Genomic DNA, 27,241 nt, shown 5'->3' on the forward strand with positions numbered 1-27,241 from the left:
GAGTCTAAATGTTAGGTCGCAGCAGCTCCTGGTATTTTTAGCAATAACGTTCTGGTAGTGTCTCTCGGTGAGAAGTACAGATTATCATTTTGCATCAGAAAATGTTTTGTTGTGTGGCATAAAAATCCATGTGCACAAGGTTCTTGTCATTGCTTCTCTGTAGGTTAACTTCACACAATTCAAGGGTGGTGGATGAATTCATTTCTTACCACCTGCTTTCTATACTGGCTCTGATATTAAATTAATAGGAGCTTTTAAAACAATAATGGGATCACCAGAAACTGGGGAGAAGTTAGTTTAGGATTACAAGCATTTTGTTTGTGGGGGCGACAACCTGTACCCAGCGAGCAAATGAAGGGAACACCTCTTGTAAGATGAAGCCTACCACCCGGTTCCTTTCTTAAAATACTCAACTGCGGCTACATGCTGGTGACCTATCAACTTGGGATTTGTGCACCAGATTTAAGTCACAAATCCCAGTTTGCGCATGACTTCTGGTTTGCTCACTCCATGCTTCTCCGCCACTTCCTGGGAGGGTGGGCAGCCTGCCAGCCTCTCCTGCCCAGTGCCCAGACAGCTGAGACCACAGGCTCAGGAACGTCAACTCTACAGATGGGGAAGCCCAGAAAGGCCTCCCTGGCCAGAGAGTCCAGAGAGCCCAGGGCAAAAACAGCCATCACGGATCTGGACGCCTAATAACCCCTCAAATCCAGATGATAAAGTAACATGTCTTGAATATATTTACATGTGGTCTGTCACTGGGAACACTGGAAGGATGGACTTTGGCTGATGTCCTATTAGGGCTTTTTTTTAAAAAGGGTACACTTTTGAATATACGTCTTAGACGTATTTATATTCTGATTGCCTCCCCGAAAACTATATCACAAACAGCTGCAAACTACCAAGCAGGGAGGCTTTTCCATGCCAGTTTGTGATACAAAACCCACACAATCATCACTGTGATACTCACCTGACACAAGGTGGGGCTCTCTGGTCTCCGTTCACCGGCTGGTCCAGAGCCGACATCATGGAATACTCTTCCACTCTCAGGGCATCGGGGTCATCTGTCTGACCGGGCAGTTTCCCCAGAGGAAAATGCTGCCACTTGGTTCCCTCTGTGAGAGAAGAAACGTTGAAGGGGCATCACACACCGGGATCTTATGTTTTTGACTTGGGGACGGCACGCCCACCGGGGGCCCCGCTCTCTGGGCTGATTCTCAGTGTTTTCATTCCAGCTCCCCGGGTTGCTCTAGGCTTTGCCTTAACACCCTTTTGGGCATGAGATCAGGGCAGAGGGGGATGCGAACTCCCCCCATGGGTGAAGCCGGCATTGATACAGCTCAGCAAATGGGGAGGGGGGGATAGACAGCTCCTATTGCACTGACAGAGATATCGCCCCGATCTGCATCTGGGTTGGAGACTTGTTGGGAGCTCCACTGACCGCTCTCAAAGACCAGGGAAGGAGTATAAATATCAAGGGAACAACCTGATAGCCTGAGCACAATCCCTCCTGGATAGAAAATTCAAAAAATACCTTCATAACTTGAAAAAAAAAAGTATGATCAGTACTTTGATCAACACATATAGGGTACGCTTAGAACTTGATATATTCTTGACTCCAGGCTGTTCCTGGAAGTCTGCGAAAAGGAGACATTTGCCATCTCTTTTTGGAAATCTGCTTTTGCGCCATCTGGATTTGGGAAGTGACTATTGGACCCCCCCCCCCAACACTTTGTGCTACTCAACTGTGTAAAAGAGTAGGTCAACTGAGAAAGAGGGAGACAGATTTGGGAAAAGAACCAACCGCTGTCAACTCACAGGTGCTCTGACTAATGGCAGTCTTTGGATCAATGATTCTGCGCACCTGGACGGAATTCGGCCTCCTTCCCTTTAATACTGGAAGGCCCCAGGTCCCGATAGGGGGAATTACTCTTGCCTAACAAAAGGGAGAATTTCACACAATCTGCTTCAGAAACTCATTGCTACAAGATGTGAGGTCCATTAGTTTAGGTGGCTTTAAAAAAAATGACAAATCCACATAGGAAGCTCCTGATAATTTATCAGCCACATTAGCTAAATGGAGCTTCCATGTTCAGAGGCAGTGAATCCTGCTGGGAAAAGGCAAATGATGGCTATCATCCTGATACTGAGAAGGATTAAACTGCCCTCTATGGGAAACAGACCTGGGCCTGACGCAGCAAATGAATTATTTGCTTCTTCATATGGGAAAAGGAACAGAAGGGGAGAGATGAGGAATGGCAAATTTGTAGGGTTTCATCGCATACTGGGATGAAAAGTTTTCAAATGATGTTGTACTGCCTGATTTCCTGCCACCTTATTTGACTGTGAAATACATTTGGATGTTTTATCCACTCTGGTTGAATTTTAATTAATTGGACTGACACTGAAGGACAGGTGTCCCCAACGTGGTGCCCGTGGATGCCTTGGCACCCAACACCTTCTCTGGTGCCCACCGAGTGCTTTCAGATAGTGGGTGGGGCCAGGTGGGGCTTTTTCCCAGCAAGGTTTCCGATGGGCCACTGCAGATTTGATTGGCTGCACAGATTTTTAAGAACACTGCTTTGGCAGCAGCTGCCACCACAGCATAAAGATCTTCACTGTGTGACTGAAAGCGCACTACAACAGCCTTATTGGGGCTGGCCCCGCCTTCTGCGGTGGCCATTTTGTAACAGCCATTTTGTGGCTCCACCCATGCTGTGTCAAAATTCCGAAGGTGCCCGCAGGCTCAGAAAGGTTGAGGACCCCTGTTGAAGGAAAAGGAGATTAAAAACCACTCTTAAAATCTTCATCCCTCTGTGAAAGAAAAGAAATATTCTCCCCTCCATAGCACCTGTAGCCTTCAGGGCTAAGGGGGGGGGGGAGGGTTGGTCTAACAGTGGCCAGCAAAACCAAATGGAGCAAAGCTCCATAGAAGGAGCAAAGCTGCCGTGTAATGGATCAGCTCAGGAGGGATCAAGTCTTTGCCACATGAATTGTCCTTTTACCTAAGTATGTAAGTTTGCATTAGGGCTGCCAATATCCAGGTGGGGGGCTGGGGATCTCCCACTATTACAATTGATCTCCAGGCAACAGAGAGCAGTTTCCCTGGAGAAAATCACTGCTTTGGAGGGTGGACTCTATGGCACTGTACCCTGCTGAAGTCCCTCCCATCCCCAAACCCCAACCTCCCAAGGCCCCACCACCAAAATCTTCAGGTGTTTCCCTACCCAGAACTGGCAACTCTAGTTTGCAAGCACTGGCCTTCTCCTTCCCTCCCCCCATTCTACAAATCCAGCCCAACTACATTACTAGATCTTACTAGGGATATGTGCAATTAGTGTCAAATATCATATCTTGTAATCTGCTTATTGATCGACTGTATTTCTTTTTACCATACCTGATGTGATAGAAGTTTATAAAATTATACATGGGGTGGGCAGAGTTGACAAAGAGGACTTTTCCTCCCTCTCCCAAACTACTAGAACTCGAGGGCATCCAATGAAGCTGATGGGCAGTAGATTCAGAAAGACAAAAGGAAATAATGCTTTACACTCAAGTGGGTAAAATGTGGAATTTACTGGCAAAGGATGTAGCAGTGACCCCAGGCATTAAAAGGGGATTAGACAGATTCACGGAGGAGAGGCCTATCAGTGGCTATCAGCGTGGTGTAGTGGATAAGAGCAGTGGTTTGGAGCGGCAGACGCTAATCTGGTGAACCAGGTTGGTTTCCCCACTCCTCCACATGAAGCCCACTGGGTGACCTTGGGCTAGTTACAGTTCTCTCTGAATTCTATCAGCCCCACCTACCTCATAGGGTGTCTGTTGTGGGGAAAGAAGGGAAGGTGATTGTAAACCGGTTTGATTCTTCCTTAAGTGGTAGAGAAAGTCGGCATATCTACTAGCCATGGTGACTAAAGGGAACCTCCCCGTTCAGAGGCAGGAGGCAACATCAGGGAAAGGTCTTGGCCTCTATGCCCTGATGTTGACCCTCCAGAGTAACTGGTTGTCCACTGTGTGAGACAAGATGCAGGGCTGGATGGACCCTCACTAGTCTGATCCAGCAGGGCTCTTCTGATGTTCTCAGACTTGTCATGTGCCTGCAGCCCCCATGAAAAAGGCGGACTATAAATGAAAAGACTATTAACAATCCACTGGCTGGCTTCTAGACTCTTTGGATAATAGAATGTGAGTGAGAGTGGTCAGTGCCACTTCATCACCTTATTCGGTTGCTGGCTTTGGGCAAGACATCAGCAGGGAGGTGTTGGTGTTACGCACTCCCTGGCTGGCACAGTGTGTTACCATTGGGCCAAACAAGCCCCAGATCCTGCATCCCACCCCTCTCCTTCCTCCCCCCAACCCATTCCACACACTCCACCCAACCACTGCTGCTTGTGCGCACATTTGGAGTTGAAACCAGCTTCCAACTTGACACATGGACAACTCTCCTGCCCCCACCAAACTGAGAGGCAGTGAGCACCTGAACTGACTTGCCAGGCCGATCCCTGGAGTGCGGCCCTCTTCTCAGCTAAAGCCCTGGAGTTCTCAGCATGGAACGATTCTGGCAGAGGCACAGACTGAGTTTCCATCTCTTCCTCCTCCTCTTCCTCGGCCAAGTCTTCCTCTTCGGCAGGCCCCACCAGCCATCCCGCACTCTTGTCGAGCCTGTGGGCTGCCCCACTCTGTTTGGCTTTCCACTGCAAGCTCTCCACTGTATAAATGGGCTGCCTGCGGAGTTCTGCAGCTGAGCCCGGGTTGGGGATGGAGTCGGCTTCTTGGGTATAGATGGAGGTGAGGTAGAGAAGTTTCTCCTGCGTGTCCGAAGGCAAAGGGGGCTCCGTGCTCAGCAGGATCCTAGGAACAAAAATCAAGCCGAGGCAAAAACAAGCATTCTTAAATGGGCATAAGGGTGAATAAGAACCCAAGAGAAGACGTGTCAGATCAGCCCAAAGTGCCATCAAGATCAGACACCCGTTGCCCCCGGGAAGTCCATAAGCAAATCATAAAGGCAGCTGCAATCCCCTACCCTTGGCCCATCCCAGCACGTGGTACTAGTGTCATACTGCTTCTGAACATGGAGGTTCCATTTACCCGGATATACTTCCCCATACAACGTAATGCCATTCTTTCTACTTTGGGGAATGCTCTGCTGTCAGTTGTCTTTGCTCCAGCGTGGTGTAGTGGTTAGGAGCGGTAGACTCTAATCTGGAGAACCAAGTTTGAGTCCCCACTCCTCCACATGGAGCAGCAGACTCTAGGTGGTAGAGAGTTGGCATATAAAAACCAACTCTTCTTCACTGTGTGATTGAAGGTAAGCTGTGGCAGCCATTTTGTGGTTGTCTCTGCCTCCCATGGCCGCTATTTTATGGCTGCTCCCACCGTGTCACAATTCCAAAGATGCTCACTGGCTCAAAAAAGTTGGGGACCCCCCTGCTCCACCCACTGTACCACACTCCTCTCTTCCTTTGGGCAACATGTCAGGGAAGGTTGGAGGTGGCAAGAAACCGGCCCTGCTCCCCACTTTCCTTACAGCCAGCTCAAAGCAAAACCAGACTTTTCTGCAAGTGCTAGAGGAGAGGGTCAGGGATGGACCCCCCAGTCTGAGACAGACCCCTCCCTCTCCAAGTTCCCCATAATCTGTGGGAAGGGTGGGCCAGGGAAAGATTTTGTACTGGGCATCCAGGAGAAGGGAAGCCATCAGGAATGACAACCAAGGCGGTGGAGTGGTAAGAGTGTTGGACACGGGCTGTGGTTCAAACACCCCCTCCCTCCTGTGGCCACAACAAAGCTCACACTGAGGTTCTTGAAGGAAGGGTGGCACAATAACACACGTGGGGATGGGAGAGGATATACTCATCGGTCACCCCAGGCTACCTCTTTAGAGACTCCTGCCTACAGGCATTACTAGAAACAAAAAAGACAAGCAAAGCATGCACTTTGCTCCTGTACTTAGAAACATGGTATTTCTGTTGAAAGAAACACAACCGAAATGGAGATAAGACACACTGCCATCGTCTCAACTGTTCATCAAGAAAATGAAACAAGAGGCACCAAGAGAGAGGGCAGCTGGGCCTTTGGCTAATTCCCAAGGGGTGATTACTCCAAAACAGTACGGCAGCCTCACAACTTCCATGCCGTGGGCCATTCTCCTTCCTAGTCTGGCGGACAAAATGATCAAGAAGACCTTCCCAGAAAACCAAGCAGGTCTATGATGGGATACAGGAAAGATGGAGCCTCTGGAGCAGGGGTCTCCAACGTGGTGCCCGCAGGAACCATGGCACCCATCGACTCCTTTTCTAATGCCTGCCAAGTGCTTTTAGAAAGTGGGTGGGGTCAGATTCAGCTTTTGCCCAGCAGGGCTTCTGATTGGCTGTGCAAATCTTTTAAAAATGTTGCTTTGGCAGCAGATTGCACCACAGCACAAAGATCTTCACTGAGTGAATAACGGCAGGCTGTGGGCATGGGAGAAAATATTTTTAAACAGTATGCTCATTTTAAAAGGCATCCTCCTAAACAGAGCTTCTGCCTGAAATGTGGAGGAGTTACCATGAGAGAGATGCATGATCTCACTGTGACACTTTCTCATTGACTCCGCCTCCCGTGGCAACCATTTTCTCATTGGCTCCACTTCCCATGGCAGTTATTTTCTCATTGGCTCCACCTCCCGCGGCAGCCATTTTCTGGTTGCACCCACCACCCTGCGTTGGAATTCCAAAGGTGCCCACAGACTCAAAAAGGTTGGGGATTGCAGCCCCAGGGTATGAAGGCTCCAAGCCCTTTAGAATCTGTTAGGGCAGAACTGAATCCACAGCGTTGGAGAAGCCAAAAGGCACACCGTCTGCACCTGGAAAATACTCCTAGGTGTTAAAGCCACAGAGCTCAACTCTTCACACCCAAAGTCCAGGCCAACTGAATGATGTTCACTTACAGATGAAGGAGGTGGGGACTCGCCCAACATGGAGCTTCCAAGCAATCCTCAAGGAGCTTCAACCACTGAAGCGAAACACGATGGAGAAAAAGCCCTGGAGAGGCTTCGCTTGTGTTTTTGGAGCTCTTGGAAGAGCGCCTTGACTTTTTCTCTTCAGGCCGAACCATGGAAGAAAAGAAAAAAGGAAGAAATTTAAGCTGGTGGAACGTCATGCGTAATCAATCAGAAGACCCGGCAGAGAGCCAGATTGGCCCTGAACTCATCACGTGGCCATGAGCCACCTCCTGATCCGGGCTCAATTCTTCCACCTAAAGAATGGGTGTAAGAATGTCTTATTTCACATTTAATCTTAAGACTAGAAGGAAATCAACCCAATTGCTGCTACTTCCCACAAGCCTTCAAGGTAGGGCAAGGCAGGTAATGCTGGCTACTTGTCAGTTTCAAGACAAGGACTGGTGGCTGGAACTGATCTTTACTTACCACACCTAGCAGGCAAGTGTCTTATTTACAAGCCAGTTCTAACAACTGAAGTAGTGATTCTTCATTCCAATGCCCCTGAAACCCAAGTTCTTATTACTTTAGGTAAACCGTGACCTTCATTTAGGATCCTCAAACTGTATTTTACTGAGATGTTGGGATATACAAAAATGAAAATCATAAAGGCTAAGTCATGGAGGAAGAACCAGACAAATCATCAACAGGCTCAAAGACCTTTCAATGCCTTCTGGGCCCTAGAAGTATGTGTGCTAGTTTGATTTTGAGGCAAAAGGAAAGAGGGCCACACCAAACCAAAACAGAGACAAAAAGCAGCAACTGGTGCAATGGAAAAACTGTTTAAATAGTTAAACTGCCCCAATGCATTTTACATAACACTTTTTCAGGGGGATCTTTCTTTACTCAAATGTCCTGAGCAAGCAATGAAACCATCCGTTTTGATTTTGAAACATCCAAGTTAATTTACAGTCAAGAGTTAGATGAGAAAGAGAGACTGGAACCCAGTCACAGAATCTTACTGGGTTCTGCGTATTAAATACATACACACCCACTAAGGACCATGCAGCGGGAGATCTTAGCTTCTAAGTCCACCACCTCCCTTATTGGCGGCGGGTGGGGGAGGCGCCTCTGAGACACTCACTGGCATGCATGTTGGTCTTCAGAATTTCCGTGATCCAGCTGATGAGGTACCGGGTCTGGAGCCCTGAGTCCCGTGCGTGTTGCTTTAGCTCGCTGAACATCTTCTCGAGGAGGGTCTGTGTGAAATCTCTGGAGTGGAGACCCTTCAGCAGCGGCTGCCAAAAGCAAAGGAATGCTGGGGGGATTCTAAAATCCCACTCTTTGGTTTCTGTAGACCGCAGCCAAAGGGGAGCAACAGGTTATGGTTTTAAAAACAAGCAAACAAGGATGACACAAAACACTTAAGAGGGGGAAAAAACCCAAACCCTATGCCCTTCAAGTTTCACAGCAACAATGACTAAAGGTTATTTTATTTAAGGATATCAGCTGGAAGGGGGCAGCTGAAAATGGCAGCTCCTGGCAGACAGGCAAATCTTGCTTAAGAACTCTCCTCAATTGCCTGAATCGGCACAGCCCCCCTCCACATTAACACAGCCCACATTTGCTTTCCCCACCTTCAATCTACACTTTTGTAGCTGATATTATAATTGGTTTTATTGTTCTATTTATTGCTTTTATTTCCATTTCATTTGTATTAATTCTATTTTAAATGTATTTTTAAATGTTGTAAGCCGCTCCGAGTCCTCTGTGGTGAGAGAGTGCAGGGTATTAAACAAGCAAGCAAACAAACTCTACGCCGGCTCTTTCAGGATCAGGTCAGGCTACCTTGCTCCATCTTGCTTCCTGCACTACAAGGCAATTTAAGGGGATGCAGAGTAGGGCCTTCTTTATGGTGGCACCTATTTTCTGTGGTGTTCTGCCTAGGAAGACCCACCAAGGGATATGCATCTTCTTATTTACTTATTCACTTATTTAACACATTTCTTAGCCACCTCTCCAAGGAAAAATGCTTGAAGCAACTCACAACATTAAAAAGTTAAACTGAGATGAACAATAACAAAAGCAGCATTTATAGTAAGTCAAATCAAGGAGACAAGAGCAACAGATGAAACAGCACAGATATTTTAAAAACCTACACAATTCGTCAAATACCTGGGCAAGAATGGTTTTCCCAGCACCTAACAAAGATCAGCCCTGACCTGGACGACTCTTGTAAGCTCATACCCCAAAAGCCTACTCCTCTATCCCTGGAAAGTCTGACTCACCAAGGTAAGATTTCAGGCCCTATACGTGTGCCCTGCCCCTTTGATGGAGGCTTCCCGAGCTGCTATTGCCCAGGTGATGCTGTTCATCTCTGTGTCATGAAAAACTTCACCTGCCCATTCTGACACATCCAGCCCCTGCTGAAAGGAGAGGGCATTTTCCTCCAGCCTGTTGGCCACCCTGCCCAATGAGCACCCTCCCCTTCGGGTCAAGCAAGAGGGAGACAGGACGCTCACCTTGAAGGTCGAGGTTTAAGGTCTGCAGGTCTTCCGCAGCTGGGATGAGAAAGCCATTGCCGAGCATCGCTCTGGCCACCACCTCCCTGGCGCAATGACAAACCCCTGTTAGCATGCTCATCCAAGACCTCGCGCCGACTCATAAAAACACCCGGCATTCAAAACGCGGCATCTCAGAGGAGTCATCCGGACTTCTCCCAGACCGGGCACAGTCAGGCAGATTCTACAAAAGGGGCCGGGCTCCAAAGCTAGCCGCTGAATGGGTCACATAGAGCAAACTGAATTGGGATCAGGATGTATAAGTGGAGGTTAGTTGTGCAGTTTGGTCCTGCTGCCAAAGCAACATTTAAAAAAAAAAAAAAAACTGCACAGCCAATCAAATCTCCATTGGCCAATCAGAAATCTTGCTGGGCAAAAGTCCTGCCTGGCCCCACCCACTTTCTAAAAACACTTGGGGGCACCAAGAAAGAGGTTGGCGAGTGCCCACAGGTACCATGTTGGGGATCCCTGCACTAGTGGCTCCTGCCCTAGTTGCGCTCTGTTGTGAACATACTGGGAGAAAAAGAGCCAAGTCAGAGGGTCAGCAGATGAACGTGGAGCATATGGGGCCAGGGGGCCCAAAGGAGAACCGGTAGGGGGAATGCCACCATTTTTATTGACATAGCTGAGCTGTTTAATTATTTGTTTTATTTAAAAAATCAACATTTTAATAAAAATTATGCACAGAAAAAATTACAACAATGAGAACAATGAATAAGACTTAACATTTTACTGGTTCCAGCGCACCAAGAACAAACTCAATTTTCTCCACAAATCTCCATTTTCCTCTTTAGCCCTCTTGTCCTGTGTTAATTGAGTCATTCGAACTACGCTACAGATTCTTTTATATCCCTGTACCAGTGATGGAGCTTTTCCTTCCAGAGGCTATAAGAATTTTTGTTGTAAACAAATTATTAATTCAACATTATGCACTGTGATAGCCTTTGAAATAATCTATAAGTACAATGGGATAGTATAGAAGAAGAGTTGGTTTTTATATCCCAATTTTCTCTATCTTTAAGGAGAATCAAACCGGCTTACAATCGCCTTCCCTTCCTCTCCCCACAACAGATATCTTGTGAGGTAGGTGGGGCTGAGAGAGTTCGGAGAGATCTGTGACTAGCCCAAGGTCACCCAGCAGGCTTCATGTGGAGGAGCGGGGAAACCAACCTGGTTCTCCAGATTAGAGTCTGCCACTCATGTGGAGGAGTGGGGAATCAAACCCGCTCTTAACCCCTACACCCCGCTGGCTCTCAATACCCCATCCTTTCATTGACCACTTCTAAGTATCCATTTTCAGAACTGGAAGAAAAAAAGTAGGGGAATAAAACCCAACCTAAAAACTAAAGCTGGGTACCCGAAGTTGGGTGAAAAGAAAATATATATAAGTCTTTGCATACATACTGAAAGTATAATTTATTAGGAGCGCTACCGTATATAAAAGTTAAAATTATTTAAAAGCATTAAAATGGCAAATGCCCCCCTCCCCCGCATAGGAGAAAAGCCTAGTCTGACAAACAAGGGAGGAGACAGATGCACTGATTTATTTATATTCTGCTTTTCTCCCCACAGTTGGGACTCAAAGCGGCTTAGAGCACAGTTCTCCCCTTCCCCATTCTCTCACAAAAACAACCACCACCCTGGGAGACAGGCAAGGCTGAGAGTTTGTAATGGGCTCAAGGTGAGCTTCCCTGGCAGAATTCGAACCCAAGCTGCCAGGATTCTATTCCGCCGCTCTACCAAATACACCACACTGGCTTGTCAAAGTAGGGCATAAATAAACACAAGCACTTTTCCTATACTTGATGGAGGCGCGTGCAAGTATTCCATACTCTGGTGCATATTTTAAAAAGAGTCTCCCTCATCTCTTTTCTTCTTATTAAAACATTTTGCTTTCTGGTGTAATTTATGCACAGTTAGTTTCATTTAAGCCGAATTTGCTAATGAGGACTTTAACGTGTGGGTCATTTTAATTGCTTAGAACATTGCAGCCATTAATTTTTTACTAAATTCATCCTTAACATGAGAAATGCTTTCTACATAAAAAAATCTTATTTTAAATATAGCTGCAATTAAAATTTAAATAATTTCCCCCCAGGTATTTATTTTATGTGCACCAGATATTTTATATGATCTTTTTCTATCATGGAGCCTTGCTAATTAGTTGTCGGAGAATTATCTTTTTCAATCTTGTTTCATGATCCACTATTTTTTAAAAAAATTACTTTCCAGATTTATACCCTGCCTTCCTCCCCAAGGAGGACACAAAGCAGCTTACGCCATTCTCCTCTCCTCCGTTCCCCCCTCCCCTGTGAGGTAGGTTAGGCTAAGCAGGTGAATGGCTGATGAAAGAAGTTCCTGTCCAAGATCATAGAATCATAGAGTTGGAAGGGACCACCGAGGTCATCTAGTCCAACCCCCTGCATAATGCAGGAAATTCACAACTGCCTCCCCCCCAGATGCCCAGGATCACAATGCCCGGCATTAGAGTGACAGCTGACAAACTGACTAGAAGATGAAGGGGACCACTCTTCCGTTTTAAAGGGTTACTGAAATAGGCTTGCTGCCCCCTTTAGAGTAGACGAATAATATCCTAAAGTTATTTACTGGTAACTATTTATATAACAGGGAGGGAAGGCAGCATGTTATAGCCCAATCTCGCCAAATCTCAGAAGCTAAGCAGGGTCAGTACTGGTTAGTATTTGGATGGGAGACCACCAAGGAATACCAGGGGCGTGATACGGAGGCAGGCAATGGCAAACCACCTCCGAACATCTCTTGCCTTGAAAACCCTTCAGGGTCGCCAGACGTCGGCTGCGACTTGACGGTGCTTTACACACACACATTTATGTAACAAAAATCATTAAGCTGAAGAATATCCAAAGCAAAAGGTGAATCACAGATAGCAGCTCCCCCCCACCCCAGGCCCCAAACCAGAGGCTGGGAAACTCCTGCAATGAGAAAGGAGATACCCAACTTCTGGGTATTGCAGCTGAAAAGCTATTTCAGGCTTGAGGTTTTCAGATTTACGACCAATTTACAAGTTCTGTCTTTTCCCACTCTGAAACTGAGGAAATCCTTGCCGGTGAAATGTAGAACTGAAATTTCAGCATTTGTTTGGTCTTCAGGCCTACACTCCAGACAACAACCGACCTCAGCTGACTGCTGGGGGAAAAGCCCTTCCCTGGCTTCTATGTTCATCACAAGGAAAAGCTAGCCTTCTCTCCAGATCATTTTTATTTAGATTTTATTACAGTTTCCAATAATCCACCTTATATAAGAATAGGACGCTTAAATGATACAGCATTAAAAACCCTGGCAATATTATTAGCAACAGCAATTCTCAGCATTCATGAGCCATCTTTAGAGAGTCCAACCCACTTCATATGCAACATTTTAATAGCACTACAGCACCAACATAAACACAATAGACAAGAGCACACACATCTTTTTTAATGCACAGAGGGATTAAAAATATTAAAATAGCGGAAGCCAACAACTTTGGAAATTTGCAGAATTTGGGATGGTTCCCAGAAAGGCCCTTGAAAGCTGTTCTGATGCATAAATATCTGCTGCATTTGCCTTTCCACCCCCTTCCTCCGCCAGAGAGCGCCCAGTAGCATTCCTCTGCCCCCATCTTATCCCCACAACAGCTCTGCAGTGTGGGCTGTGTTAAAGAGTGCCTGACCGGCCAAGGGCATCACATTAGCTTTGTGGCAGGGCAGAGCTTGGAATGTTGACCTCCGTGGTCCTGAACTGGCCCTCTAACCACTACGCTGTCTACTTACACCATTAGCAAGACTAACACAACTCCCCCCACCGAGGGCCTCTCGTGGTCTATGAAGCAGTGAATGGAATAACTTTTTTTTTAAGGGGAAGGTTGTCCTACAAGAATAGGAACCCCAAAGGATGAAAAACCAGGAGAAAAATAATTGAAATTCAATCAGTTATAAAATCCGAGCCCCTGATCTGGATGGCCCAGGACAGCCCAATCTTGTGAGATCTTGGAAGCTAAGAAGAATCGGCCCTGGCTAGTACTTGGATGGGAGACCACCAAGGCAGTCCAGGGTTGCTACACAGAGGCAGCCAATGGCAAACCACCTCTGAATGTCTCTTGCCTTGAAAACCCCATGAGGGGATCACCACAAGTCGGCTGGGACTTGACGCCACTTTCTACCCCGACAAAACCTGAACATATGTGTATAACATACCGTGCACAAGATCGTTCAGAATAACTGCAGCAGAGAGTCATTGTTACTTTGGGCTTCTGTGGAATTCTGGGGACTTCTAGGGCTAATTATTATTTGGCAGGAATTAAATCATCTTTTTATATGGAGATCTGGCAAGGAAACACCAGCACAACCATGGCAAAAGGTGGCGGCAAAGAAAGACACCTGAAACATTCACCATGCTACTGGGGTGATCACTGTACGGCAGTCGGAAGGAGAAACGTGTCCAGGGATTCCCCCCTCCCCTGAGATCTCCGCAGGGCAAGAGACTCTTGGATGCCTCCAGGGACTTCCCTGCCAGACCTTGGGCTTCGGAAGGTTGCTCCAGTCTACTTCAGGCTGAACGCGCTGGTGAGGAGGTGCTTGGAGAACACCCAAGATGTGGTGGCTTGCCCCAAGACAAGAGGAGGCAGACAACCACCCCCTCACAGTGTCTTTCAAGGACAACAATGGAGCTGAAAGAGCCACGTTGCTATTAGCCAGTTGGCTGGAGGAGGCTGGCTACAAGGGGGGGGGGGGGAACAGAGCAGACAGGCATCAGAGTGTCAAGGAACCTCCCGCTGAAAAGGCAAAACACACCAGAAACAGCAAAAGTGGCATTCAGAATGAGCCCAGCCGTCAACTACTTAGAAAGAGCACAAAGCCATCTGGAGTGTAGAGAAGAGGGGCAGTTAGTGGACGCCTGGGACTTGCACCCAGGGATGGTCCAGGGAGTGGCCGTCATTCAGTCACATTGACCAAGCGATCAGAAGATGCTCAGCGCAAAGAGAAATGGCAAAGAGCTTCGGCTTCTTTCCTGAAAGGACCCACTTCTCAAAAAGCACTTCCCACAACCTACAGCCTAGAACTTTCCATATTGGCTGAATACCCCAGGGGTGGGGTGGGTGGGCACGTCTTGGTTTTGCAGAAGTAAAATTGGAACCTGGCACTTTCACTTCTACCAAAAAACGGAAGTTTGGCTTCAATCTGAGTGGCATTTTGGAAGGACTTTCACTGGCCTTTTGATCGCCGGAGAGTGAACCAATAGTGGACGCCTTCACACCGTGCTGTGACCTAGCCCCAGCAATAAAGTTAAGCCACTTACCTGCCTACATTTCACAGAGGATGTTGGCAAGCCAGACTTTGACCTGAACAGTCATGGTCTGAAAAATCTGCTTCCCACCCACCTTTTTAAATATTTTGTAAAATCCAGCCTAATGAAGAGCTCTGCTAAGCTCAAAAACTTGCAGTGTTGTGTGTCAGTTTGGTCAGACCTAATAAAAGACAGCCCCTGATCTGGATGGCCCAGGCCTACTCAATCTAGTCAGAACTCAGACATTAAGCAGGGTCAGCCCTGGTCAGTACTTGAACGGGAGACCACCAAGGAAGTCCACAGTCACTATGCAGAGGCAGGCAATGGCAAACCACCTCTGAATGTCTCTTGAAAACCCTATGGCAGTGATGGCGAACCTTTTAGAGAATGAGTGCCCAAACTGGACCCAAAACCCACTTATTTATCGCATAGTGCCAACACGGCAATTTAACCTGAATACTGAGGTTTTAGTTTAGTGGCCCACATCTATAATGAGGAGGTAGCACATACCCATCAGGGTTAGTAACCCATGATGGACTTTTCCTCCAGAAATTTGTCCAATCCCCTCTTAAAGGCATCTAGGCTAGATGCCATCACCACATCCTGTGGCAAGGAATTCCACAGGTTAATTACATGCTGGGTAAGTGGGTGTTCTTTCTGTTAGTAGGGGATTTCACTGAAAGGTGGGAGGCTCCACAAAGCCTGCACTGTGGCCCGAGCGCTCTTCTCCCCTCCAGCTATGCCACGCTGTGAGCTATGCTCCCCTCCAACCTAGCTCCTCTCCAACCCCACCACGGGAATCACCTTTGCCACAGACTCAACAGGCTGCCGTCCGTGCCGCACCCTCACGCCGCATGTGAGCCGTTCGGCATGTGAGCCACCCTGCTACATGTGACAGGGGAGGGAGGAAGTGCTCCAATTGGGCTGCTGGGCAGAGGGGCAGGTGATGTGAGAAATGCCCTCAGGCGCACGTGGAAAGGGGGAGGGGAGCAGCCCGGCCCCGTGTCCCTCCAGCTTTCTAGTAACGAATTCAGGCGAACTCTGTGCTGGGGCGATGGCGCACATGCCCACAGAGAGGGCTCTGAGTGCCCTCTTTGGCACGCGTGCCATAGGTTCGCCACCACTGCCCTATGGGTTCGCCATAAGTGGGCTGCAACTTAGCAGCATTTTATAAGCACACATATATGGCATGTATGGATACAATCATACATGTGTGTGCAAAGTGCAGTCAAGTCACAGCTGATTTATGGCAACCCCAGCAAGGGGCTTTCAAGGCAAATGAGAAGCAGAGGTGGTTTGCCATTGCCTTCCTCTACAGAGTCTTCCTTGGTGATCTCCCTTCCATGTACCGACCTGGCTTAGCTTCTGAGGTCTGATGAGATTGGGCTATACCAGGCTGCCTTCCCGCCCACAAACATACATACACGTATTTTACGAGCCTTTTCTGATTTTGCACTTTCCTAAAATCCTTAACTCCGTTACAGCATTTGGTGTTTCTCACCTTTCAAGATCACAACTGATGGGCCACTGCCAAAACTCTAGCGGTATACACCGAAGATCAGAGGCGGCACTATGAGAAGTATGTAAAAACTGCTGTCTGATGACAACTTGAACATTTACCCTTTACAAAAAAAAAGTGTAGAGCCTTTTTCAGGAGGTGATGACCATTTCAAGAATCTCCAATTTCTCATCTGAAATGATGCAGTCAATTTTCCCACCTGCAGGCCCCAGGTGTCAGGCTGCTATCTCGGTTTCGTTATTGCCTCTGTCTCTGTGCTGTATTGTCTGCCCCCCAAGGTCGCATGCCTAAGCCTAAGCCTGGGAACTCAACTCCTGGGAAACTGTATTCCTGCGTGTAATCTCCCGCCTTTCCTGCCTTATAATATCTCCCAGCTAGTGAGCCTTTCATAGCTGTCATTTTATTCGTTTGCACTGTATGCCTATTTGATCAGTAAAATCCACCTGTTTGGACTCTATACGACTTTGTGGTGATTTCTGGTTCTGTGGGCCAAGGGCTGACATTATGACAGCTATCTCACATCTTCACCGTTCTCCTAGCCAGGCTGGAGCCCAGGGGGGTTCGCCTGCCACTTGGATGGGAGCTGTGCAGCTCTCCAGGTGATCTACTACCCTGGAGCCCTTCTCAGAGGACCCTACTCTGTTACAGGACTTAATTGCTGAACTTTTCCGGACGAACCGAGAGGTTTGCCGCTTGAGGGGACTGGTACACGCGCAGTGGCAATCTCTTACAGGACGTCTCTGGATGTTAACATCGGAGGATACTGATGCTCGTTTAGATCTTCAGGACTTGGATCAATTACTGGACGATGCCCGATTGGCGACTGAGGATTTACAAATATTAACTGGACTTCTGGATAATCTTATTTCTCGACAAACTCTTTCTACCATGGCGGGAGCCCCACCGGAGGGTTTTTCCCTGATCCCGGATGCGGCCAGCTGCCAGGCTGAGGCCAAGCGAGTCGCTATTAGCACCGCTCTTCTCCTTGTGGAATGTACAAAGGACACCCCGGTAGCCACCTTGGCTCAAGTTTTGACCCCGACGTTTGGAGCCGAGGCATCCGCACTGGCGGTTCGAGTACAACCTCTGCTGGGCGGGGAACCTGACCCCATACTCTTGCTCCTCGAGACAGAACTTTTGCCGCGCATTACGGCAGAGGCTGCCCTAAGACTTGAGAACGCCAAAGTTCTTGCGGATCAGCAAGCCGCCGAAGCGGCTAGGGTCGCAAGAGAGAGAGAGGCGGCGGAAGCAGCCAGGGCGGCTGCAGCAAGGAATCAGGCGAACGTGGACACGCGCCCCAAGGACTATGTACTGGGACTATCAGGTCTCACCTTTTCCCCGGCATTTGTCCCGTCGCGTACGACCCAACGCGCACGCCGTTTGGCTGACCGACGTCGAGACTCAGATGAGTCTGAAGACGAGGATTTATATGGGGATAGCTCTCAATGGGCCACGAGCTTCCGAACCAGTAAGCCTCATCTTACTGGGGGCCCAAGTGAGGAGGTTCATCTTTTACGAGCCCAGAATCGGGAGCTCTCCGACCGTGTGGATCAACTCCAAGAAGTAATGGAACTTATGCTTCACGAGAACAGGCAATTACAACAAACCCTGATAGCTCAGAGACAGCCCGTTCCGATACCGGGTCAGGCGGTACCCGTACAACCACCCGCTAATGTGCCTGCTCCACCCTTACCTCCTGGAGCTCCTGTTGCTCCTCCGCTCCGACCACCCGTGCAACCACCTGCTAATGTGCCTGCTCCACCCTTGCCTCCTGGAGCTCCTGTTGCTCCTCCGCCCGGACCACCCGTGCAACCGGGTCAGCCCGCGCCCGGCCCTTGGAAGCAACTCAAATTGAGGACTACGTATGACGGATCTCTTGAGACTTTGCCTTGTTTCTTGCATCAAGTGGACAGTTATATGCGAGAACAAGGTCAACTTTTCCCCACGGAAGATAGCCGGGTGCGGTACGTAGCTTCCCTCCTGACAGGCAAAGCGGCTGACTGGATGGTCCTCCAGTTTGACACCCGCTCTCGTGCGATTCGTTCCCTCAACAACTTCATGACTGCCCTGAGAAGGAGGTTTGAGGACCCCTTCCTGGGAGAAAGAGCCAAAACGGAACTTTTACAATTAAAACAAGGCTCTGCTACAGTTCGGGAATTTGCCGATGAATTTCAGCGACTGGCAAGTAAAATTGTAGGTTGGCCCGAGACCACCCTAATCCATCATTTCAGGGAAGCCTTGCATCCTGACATTCTGAACTGGTCTTACATGCGGGGCGATCCCGATACCCTCGAAGGCTGGATCCTATTAGCCGAGGAAGTGGAAAGCCGCCGCCGCTTTATTTCTCTCGTCCGTCAAAAGCACAAGGAGAAGGGCACCCAAAAGCCTCAACCCAAGGCACCACTGCTCGTCCCACGAAATCCCCCACGTCCGCTCCAGGAACGTGAAGTCCGATTTCAGAGGGGTGCCTGTCTTACATGCGGAGAAATGGGCCACTTTGCAGCCGTTTGCCCACGCCGCCAGGAATTATTTCGTCCCAGCACGACAACCCGCGCCCGAGGTCGTCCACCACGCAGAGGCACCGCGGCCACCCGCAGCGCAGCTCCGGGAAGGCCCACACCCTCTGCACTCCATGCCGGGGACCCAGCCTCCCTGCCTGCTTCCAACGACCCCGCCGGGTCTCGGATTACAAGTGCCCCATTGGGGGACAGCTTTCCCTCTTCGGATGAGGAAAACCCTTGGATTTCTCCAGCCTTAAACCTGGAATCTCCCCTCGACTTGTCAAAAAACGGCTCCGGTCTGTGGTGAATGGAGCATCTCCACAGACCTCTCAGGATCTTCCTATCAAACCGAATGCTCCTACCAAAATCAAAGAAGTGGACTCCACCGTCTACGTAGATGCAGTTTTACAACAACTTAACGGAGGTCCACAAATCCCCGTCAAAGCACTAATTGACTCCGGTTGCTGTCGCACTCTCATAAGCGAAGCCACGTTTGCTGCCCTCAGAGCCGACTCAGAGGCTTTACCCGCCCCCGTCCAATTTGCTCAAATGGACGGGAGCCAATTCCAGGGGGGTCCAGTTGATCATCGCACCATAGGGGTGGCAATGGGAATTGGTTCCCACTGGGAACAAATAGACTTCACTATAGCCCCTATCCGATTTGAAGTGGTCTTGGGAATTAACTGGATTAAAGGACATAGTCCCAGTATTGATTGGGAAACAGACACTATTTCTTTCGCTAGTCCCACCTGCGACCAGCATCGGCAAAACTTTGCTCTGCCATTTCCGCCCGTTCCAGCGTTAACCTCTACTGCCCCAGTACCACCGGCTCTACCCGCTGTATACCGGGACTTTGAAGATGTCTTCGACCTTAAGGAATGTGATGCCTTACCCCCCCACCGGGCCTCAGACTGTGCGATTGAAGTAGTAAAGGACTGCACATTAACCAAAAGTAAGATTTACCCTATGAGCGCTTCCGAGCGCACTGTCCTCCGGGACTTTTTGGACAAAAACCTCGCCAGAGGGTTCATTCGCCCTTCGAATGCCCCAAACTCGGCCCCCGCGTTTTTCGTCCGGAAAAAAGAGGGCGACCTTCGCCTGTGCATTGACTTCAGAAAGCTCAATGCGGTTACCCAGACCAACGCCTATCCTATCCCATTAATATCGGATATTTTGGGACAATTACAGGAAGGCCGTGTGTTCTCTAAATTAGACTTGGTGGAAGCCTACTACCGAGTCCGTATCCGCGAAGGAGATGAACACCTCACTGCCTTCTCTAGCTGTTTCGGAATGTATGAATTCCTTGTAATGCCGTTCGGATTAAAAGGGGCCCCGGGGGTCTTCATGCAACTCATCAATGAAATCCTACATGACCTTCTATATCGTGGGGTGGTGGTCTACTTAGATGACATTCTCATTTATTCGAAAACTATGGACGAGCATGTGACTCTGGTCAGAGAAGTTCTACAACGCCTGCGTAACCATCAACTGTTCGCTAAACTAGCTAAGTGTGAATTTCACCAAAGCAAACTCACGTTTTTGGGATACATCATCTCCCACCAAGGTCTTCGCATGGACCCCGCCAAAGTCCAAGCCGTCCTCGATTGGACTCCCCCCACCAACCGTAAGCAAGTACAGCAATTTCTGGGATTTGCAAACTTCTATCGGGGATTCATCCCTAACTTCGCCCAAGTGGCTCTACCCATTACGGACCTGCTGAAAACTAAAGGAAAAGTAAGCTCGGCTGCCTTGCCCTCCGCAAAGATCCTATGGACTGAGCAATGCCAAGCCGCCTTTCTGGCCCTCAAACGCCTCTTCACTTCGGAGCCGGTGCTACGGCACCCAGACCCAAATCAAATGTTCATTGTGCAAGTCGATGCTTCCGATGTAGCCATGGGAGGGGCTCTCCTCCAGCAAGGACCGGACGGTCTTCTTCACCCTTGCGCTTACTTTTCAAAAAAATTTGCGCACGCTCAATTAAACTGGCCCATCTGGGAGAAAGAGGCCTCTGCAGTTCATCATGCACTGACTTTATGGCGGCAATTCTTGGAAGGGTCTAAAATACCCTTTGAAGTTTGGACCGATCACAAAAATCTAGCTGCCCTCACGGGGTCCCATAAGCTATCGGCGAAACAACAACGGTGGGCGGAGTTCTTTGCTCAGTTCCGTTTCACCCTGAAGCACGTCCCTGGGAAGCAGAACGTTCTCGCGGATGCCCTCTCCCGTTTACCACAATATCCGGTAAAACTCGAAAGACCCACCAACTCTCTGTTCACCCCTATGCAACGTGGGGCCCTACCTATGCTGGCTGTGCAAACCCGATCCCAGCATCAACACACCTCGCAAGCTCCGCCAGCCCAACCGGCTGCCCAGCCGCCACCGCAACAGACCGGAGTTCCCGCCCCTCCTACCCCTCCGACCGCTCAGCCGCCTGCAGTCTGCGCGCCGCCACACGTAAGCACTAGCCCTATAACTATTTCTCAGATCTCCAGAACCGACGGGGGGGCTCCCTCCAAACTCCCCATCTCCGAATCCTTTTTAACTGTCCTTCGGGACCAGTGCCTTTTAGAACGTTCCGCTCATACCCTACCTCCTGGTGTTTTGGAACAAGGGGGGTCCTGGTACAAAGACTCAAAATTGTATGTACCCAAAGCTCTCCGGAAGGACGTTTTACATTTAGCTCATGGAGCCAAAACAGCTGGGCACTTTGGGTTTCTGAAGACCCTTCACTTATTGCGCAGACAGTTCTGGTGGGGGGGAATGCGTTCCGACATTGACTCCTTCATCCGCAGCTGTCCCGTTTGTGCCGCTGCGAAACGATCGCAGGGCAAACCCCCGGGACTGCTACAACCTCTTGAAACGCCCAGCAAACCTTGGGAAGTGATCGCTATGGACTTCATGACTGATCTCCCTCTCAGTGGGGGTAAAACTGTGTTGTGGGTTGTTACTGATTTGTTTTCTAAGCAAATACATTTGATTCCATGTGCAGGGATCCCCTCTGCTCAGAAACTGGCCCGCCTCTTCGTGACGCATATATTTCGTTTACATTCGTTTCCGCGTAAAATAATTTGTGACCGCGGAAGTGGTTTCGTTTCTAAGTTTTGGAAAGCTTTCCTCAAGTTGGTGGGGGTGGAACAGGGATTGTCTAGTGCATACCATCCTCAAACCGATGGTCAAACTGAACGTGTCAATGCTGTACTCGAATGTTATTTGCGTTGTTATGTTAACTACCACCAGGATAACTGGGTGGAACTGCTACCTTTAGCAGAATATGCCTACAATAATGCCATGCATCAATCCACAGGTTTTAGCCCGTTTTTTGCTGTGTATGGACAAGATTTCAGTCCCATCGTTCCTACAGATAATGTAGAGGGGGAGGGGAACCCCGACATTGCCTCCTGGGCACACGCCCTCCGTACCACTTGGCCCTGGCTCGTTAGCAACCTCGACCGGGCCAAACGTAAATACAAAGCGCAAGCTGACAAACATCGCTCCCCCGGGGGTGATCTGCAAGTGGGTGCTTTGGTTTACCTTTCCACCAAAAACCTCCGGTCCACCCAACCGTGCCATAAACTCAGCGCCAAATTCATTGGCCCTTTCCCCATTACTCGGGTCATAAACCCTGTCACAGTGGAACTGGCTCTCCCCAAATCTTTGAGGCGTGTGCATCCTGTTTTCCACATAAGCCTCCTCAAACCCCATGTTGCTTCTCCACGGTGGCATCCGGACCCACCGCCTGCGCAACCCATCATGGTGGGGGGGGAAGAACACTTCGAAGTCTCCAAGATCCTTGACTCCCGTATTCACCATGGTACTCTTCAGTATCTAGTTCGTTGGAAACATTTCCCCCCTGCCTATGACGAATGGGTGCGCGCACGGGATGTCTCCGCCCCCGACCTCATTGACGCCTTTCACATTGCTTACCCGAACAGGCCAGCCCCCTTGCGAACTGGGAGGGGGCCTTGAGGGGAGCAGAATGTCAGGCTGCTATCTCGGTTTCGTTATTGCCTCTGTCTCTGTGCTGTATTGTCTGCCCCCCAAGGTCGCATGCCTAAGCCTAAGCCTGGGAACTCAACTCCTGGGAAACTGTATTCCTGCGTGTAATCTCCCGCCTTTCCTGCCTTATAATATCTCCCAGCTAGTGAGCCTTTCATAGCTGTCATTTTATTCGTTTGCACTGTATGCCTATTTGATCAGTAAAATCCACCTGTTTGGACTCTATACGACTTTGTGGTGATTTCTGGTTCTGTGGGCCAAGGGCTGACACCAGGCTAGAGCTCCAAACAACACAGAACTCCAGATTAAATTGATGTGGAAATTCCAATGATTCAAGATTCATAAAACAAGATAGGGCTGCAATCCATGTGGAAACGGGGGGGGGGGGGGAGCAAAAAGAAAACACCCAATAGCAACCTCCCCAGCAGCCCAACATGATTTATGAGCATTTTAGATCACGATGGGCAGCCAGGTTAGTCTTTCAGTAGCAGTAGAAAAGAGTAAGATTCCAGTAACACCTTAAAGACTAACACAATTTCTGGTAGGGTATGAGCTTTCGTGAGCTATGTTTTGTTAGTCTTTAAGATGCTACTGGACCATTGCTATGAGCATTTTAGTTCAACAGTTTCCTTTCCAAGACATCAGGATCTGGGACTCAGCCCTTCAACGGCTGAGCTCTTTTCTCCGTGGTCGGGGACAGAGAGTGATGCTAGGGGAGGAGGTCTCACATCGGCGCCCTTTCATGTGTGGGGTGCCGCAAGGTGCAATCTTCTCCCCTATGTTATTTAACATCTATATGCATCCTCTTGCGCAGCTTGTCCAGAGTTTCGGGCTGGGATGTCATCAGTATGCTGATGACACCCAGCTTTATCTGTTGACGGGCGGCCATCCAGACTCTGCCCCGGACACACTGGCCAGATGCTTGGATGCAGTGACTGGGTGGTTGCGGCAAAGCCAGCTGAAGCGAAATCCATTGAAGACGGAGGTCCTGTGGCTCAGCTGTGGTGGCCTCGGGGCAGGGTGCCAACTCCCGGCTCTTGACGGTGTGCAGTTAACACCTATGCCCGCTGTCAGGAGCCTGGGTGTAACCTTGGATGCCTCCTTATTTACGGAGGCCCAGGTCACAGCTGCGGCCTGGTCGGCTTTTTTCCATCTCCGCCGAGTTTGGCAGTTGGTGCCTTACTTCTCCTGCCCCGACTCAGATACAGTGATCCATATGATGATCACCTCCAGGCTAGATTACTGTAACTCACTCTATGTAGGGCTGCACTTGAAGTTGACTCAAAAACTCCAGTTGGTACAAAATGCTGCGGCAAGGCTTCTTATGGGGTTCTCATTGCAGGCTCATATCACGCCAGTGCTTAGCTGCGCTGGCTCAGCTGGAGTATCGGGTCAGATTCAAGGTGCTGATTATTATCTTTAAAGCCTTACATGGTTTGGGACCTTCGTATCTGCGGGACCGCATCTCCTGGTGTGTTCCCCAGAGGACTCTTCGTTCAGCTAATAACAATTTTTTGGTGGTCCCCGGCCTGAGGAGTGTCTGGCTGGCCTCGGCCAGGGCTTTCTCTGCCCTGGCCCCTGCCTGGTGGAATAGCCTCTCTAGTGAGACCAGGGCCCTGCAGGACCTCAAAGAGTTCCGCAGAGCTGTTCTGCCAGGCTTATGGTTGAGGCTAGCTACGGTTCCTATATATAAAGGCTGGCCTCCCTAACCTCCCCACTGCAGTAATAACCTTTTTTATTCAACCTGGTATTTTCCACCTGCTCGCCTACCTGAAGTTTGTGTGTGTTGTGATTCATACTTTAGAGGCACCTAGGTAATTCAGTATAATATTTATATGATTTTATAGGGCTATTTTAAAATGTATTAATGCTTTTATTGAGTTAATACAAGTTTTATATTTTGTAAGCCGCTCTGAGCCTGGCTTTGGCAGAGGAGAGCGGGGCAATAAATGGAAATAAATAAATGGTTGTTGGAAAAAGTCGGCACGGAAATAGTTTCAGAGTATGTGTATTTGAGGAGATCACTACAACTGTTTGGGCTCCTGGAGCACTTGTTCCATCCCTGCAACTACCTATGGAAAACCGAGTTCCCATCAGACTGCTGCATGAATGACCAAGAACTTGGAATGAGGCCATGCAGAAGAACATCAGAAGATCCCCACTGGATCAGACTAGTGGTCCATCTAGTCCAGAATTCTGTCCCACTGAGCGGCCAACACACACACACACACACACACAAAAACACAGAGAGACAGCTTTAGTTCAGGGCTTCTTAAACTTTCTCCACTCCCAACCCCTTTTCACCCGAGAAATGTTTACGCGACCCCAGTATATAGGTATATAAAATAGGTATACCAATCAAACATTTACTGATAATAAATCACAAAGAAATTTATTTTAAATTTTAAAAATGTTTCATGACCCCCACATTCAGTTACGCGACCTTATATGGGGTTGCAACCCACAGTTTAGGAAGCTTACTTTAGATTACTCCTGTGCCGAGAGCAAAACATGTTCTCCTCCCTGCCAGAAAAGATACACAGAGACATAGCATGCACCGCCAGCATAAAGCAGGTGGATGAGCACACCAACCCCATGGAATTCTAGCAGCAGACAAGCACCCCTCCACAGATATCCCTCCCATCCCAACGAATTATAATGAAAGGCATGTTGCTGGGTCATCCGGCTGACTTCTCAGAGCATAAAAGCAACAAACGTGACCAGAAAAGGGTCCATTCTCTTCTGCATTTCTAGTTCTCGCTGAAGAGGTCAACCTGTGTCTGAGCAGGACCTGGTGGGGGTTCATACGACTGAATGGCTCTTTTCCGAAAACACTCCCCCCCCCAACACAAAGAAGGATAGGCTAGAACCTCTTGCCCTGCCAGTTTTCCATATGCAGGGGAGTATTTCTAACAGGGGGACACACTTAGTTTTGTGATCATCCCACCTGCAGTTCAGGGGTCTGCCCAGACACTTCAGTAAGAACCAAGTCTTTAACAATACATGCTTAGCTGGAAAGACAGAAAAGAGGAAGACTCAAGGAGTGGGGAAACTGAAGATTATATCACATCATGGGTGTTAAGGAGAAGAGCGAATATGGGGGAAATGCCCTCTCAACCCCTGTCACTTACAAGCAAAAGAACTTTGACACGTAACATGGAACTCTTTGACACACAACAATATTGCCCTAACCAGCACAAGCACCTATAAATGTCAATCACAGAAGGCTACCAGTTGTAATCAAAAGCCTAGACTGCTTACAGAAGAAGACAAACTACAAGGTGGTGTGGATTCGACCATCTTGTGCATCTCCCCATGGTGCCTGGTTGTCCGCTCTGACCCAGCAAGGTACTGATGCCGACGCACACATTCTGCCCTCACCGGCCCTGCTGGCAGGGGCTCCAGCCTAACACCCTCGATTCTAACAGCACGCGCCAGGCACTGAATCCCAAGCTCTCCGTGGCTGCTCACTGGCTGCTGCGCAATGGTCCCTTTGCAGGCTCCGCTCCTGCGCAAGCCGCCGTGCCCCTTACCTGTTGTCTTGCAGTAAGTCTTTCATCTGGGCCACTATCCACTGCACCTCCGAGGAAGAGCCGCACCATTCTTGGCAGGCCCTGTCAACACTCTGCAGTTCCCGAAGAACCTAAAGGGAAGAAGGAGGGCCTCACTTAGTGACAGGGCACTGTGGGGCGGGCAGTGCAGACAACCTGGCGATAAGGAGCCGGCACACTTGGCACATATGACAGCAGCGGCAACAAATCACATGGCACGGGCCTGCGCCATTCCCCTTTTAGTGCTGCAGGCGGGGAGCGCATCTTTCCGCAGCAAGGCTAAAAGACTACCCAACAGAGCAGGGGGTCCCCAACCTTTTTGAGCCTGCAGGCACCTTTGGAATTCTGACACAGCACGGTGCACGCAGCAAGAAAATGGCTGTCACAGGAGGCGGAGCTAACAAAAAAATGTTAGGGTGCAAGGTTTTATATGTAAATCGAATAGTACCTCTTCGACATATCAGGAAGGGGCTCTGTTTAACAGGACACCTTTTAATCTACACATGCCCAACCTAGTTCCACCTACTTCCTAAAAACACTTGGGGGCACCACAAACGGTATCAGCGGGCACCATGACACCCACGGGCACCACGCTGGGGACCGCCTCGGTCCCAAACTTTGGCCTGCACCCGACTGATCTGGGCCCCGAAAACTCATTTCAAGATGAGCAAACAGAAGCCTCCTTTGCTGCCAGGCACATCTCTTCCTGCACAGAGCAGCATAAATGGTACCCAGGGCTTCAAACGTTCCTAAACAGTTTTCCTTTGCCAAGCAGAGCAGGAGCCAAGCAAGCAAGCAGACAAACAGGGCTCCATGGATTTTGCTTCTGTGTTTTATGGACCAAGATCCAACTTGCTTTTGTATAGTCTGAGAAGAGGCTCAGTGGTAGAGCATCT

General features: G+C 49.1%; 1 protein-coding gene across 1 annotated transcript in view; it reads right to left on the reverse strand.

The window, feature by feature from the left end:
* LAS1L (LAS1 like ribosome biogenesis factor) overlaps nucleotides 1-27,241 on the reverse strand; it is a 54,011-nt gene that overhangs the window by 11,969 nt on the left and 14,801 nt on the right. Inside the window, exons 7-12 of the mRNA XM_056858947.1 lie at nucleotides 26,328-26,437; nucleotides 9,439-9,524; nucleotides 8,061-8,267; nucleotides 6,926-7,076; nucleotides 4,478-4,851; nucleotides 971-1,115 (exon numbers count right to left, since the gene is read on the reverse strand). Of these exons, the coding sequence (XP_056714925.1) occupies nucleotides 971-1,115; nucleotides 4,478-4,851; nucleotides 6,926-7,076; nucleotides 8,061-8,267; nucleotides 9,439-9,524; nucleotides 26,328-26,437 (1,073 nt within the window). The remainder of the gene's footprint in view (nucleotides 1-970; nucleotides 1,116-4,477; nucleotides 4,852-6,925; nucleotides 7,077-8,060; nucleotides 8,268-9,438; nucleotides 9,525-26,327; nucleotides 26,438-27,241) is intronic.

The sequence above is a fragment of the Euleptes europaea genome, chromosome 13 (genome assembly GCF_029931775.1).
Source record: "Euleptes europaea isolate rEulEur1 chromosome 13, rEulEur1.hap1, whole genome shotgun sequence".
NCBI classification, from domain to species: Eukaryota; Metazoa; Chordata; class Lepidosauria; order Squamata; family Sphaerodactylidae; genus Euleptes; species Euleptes europaea.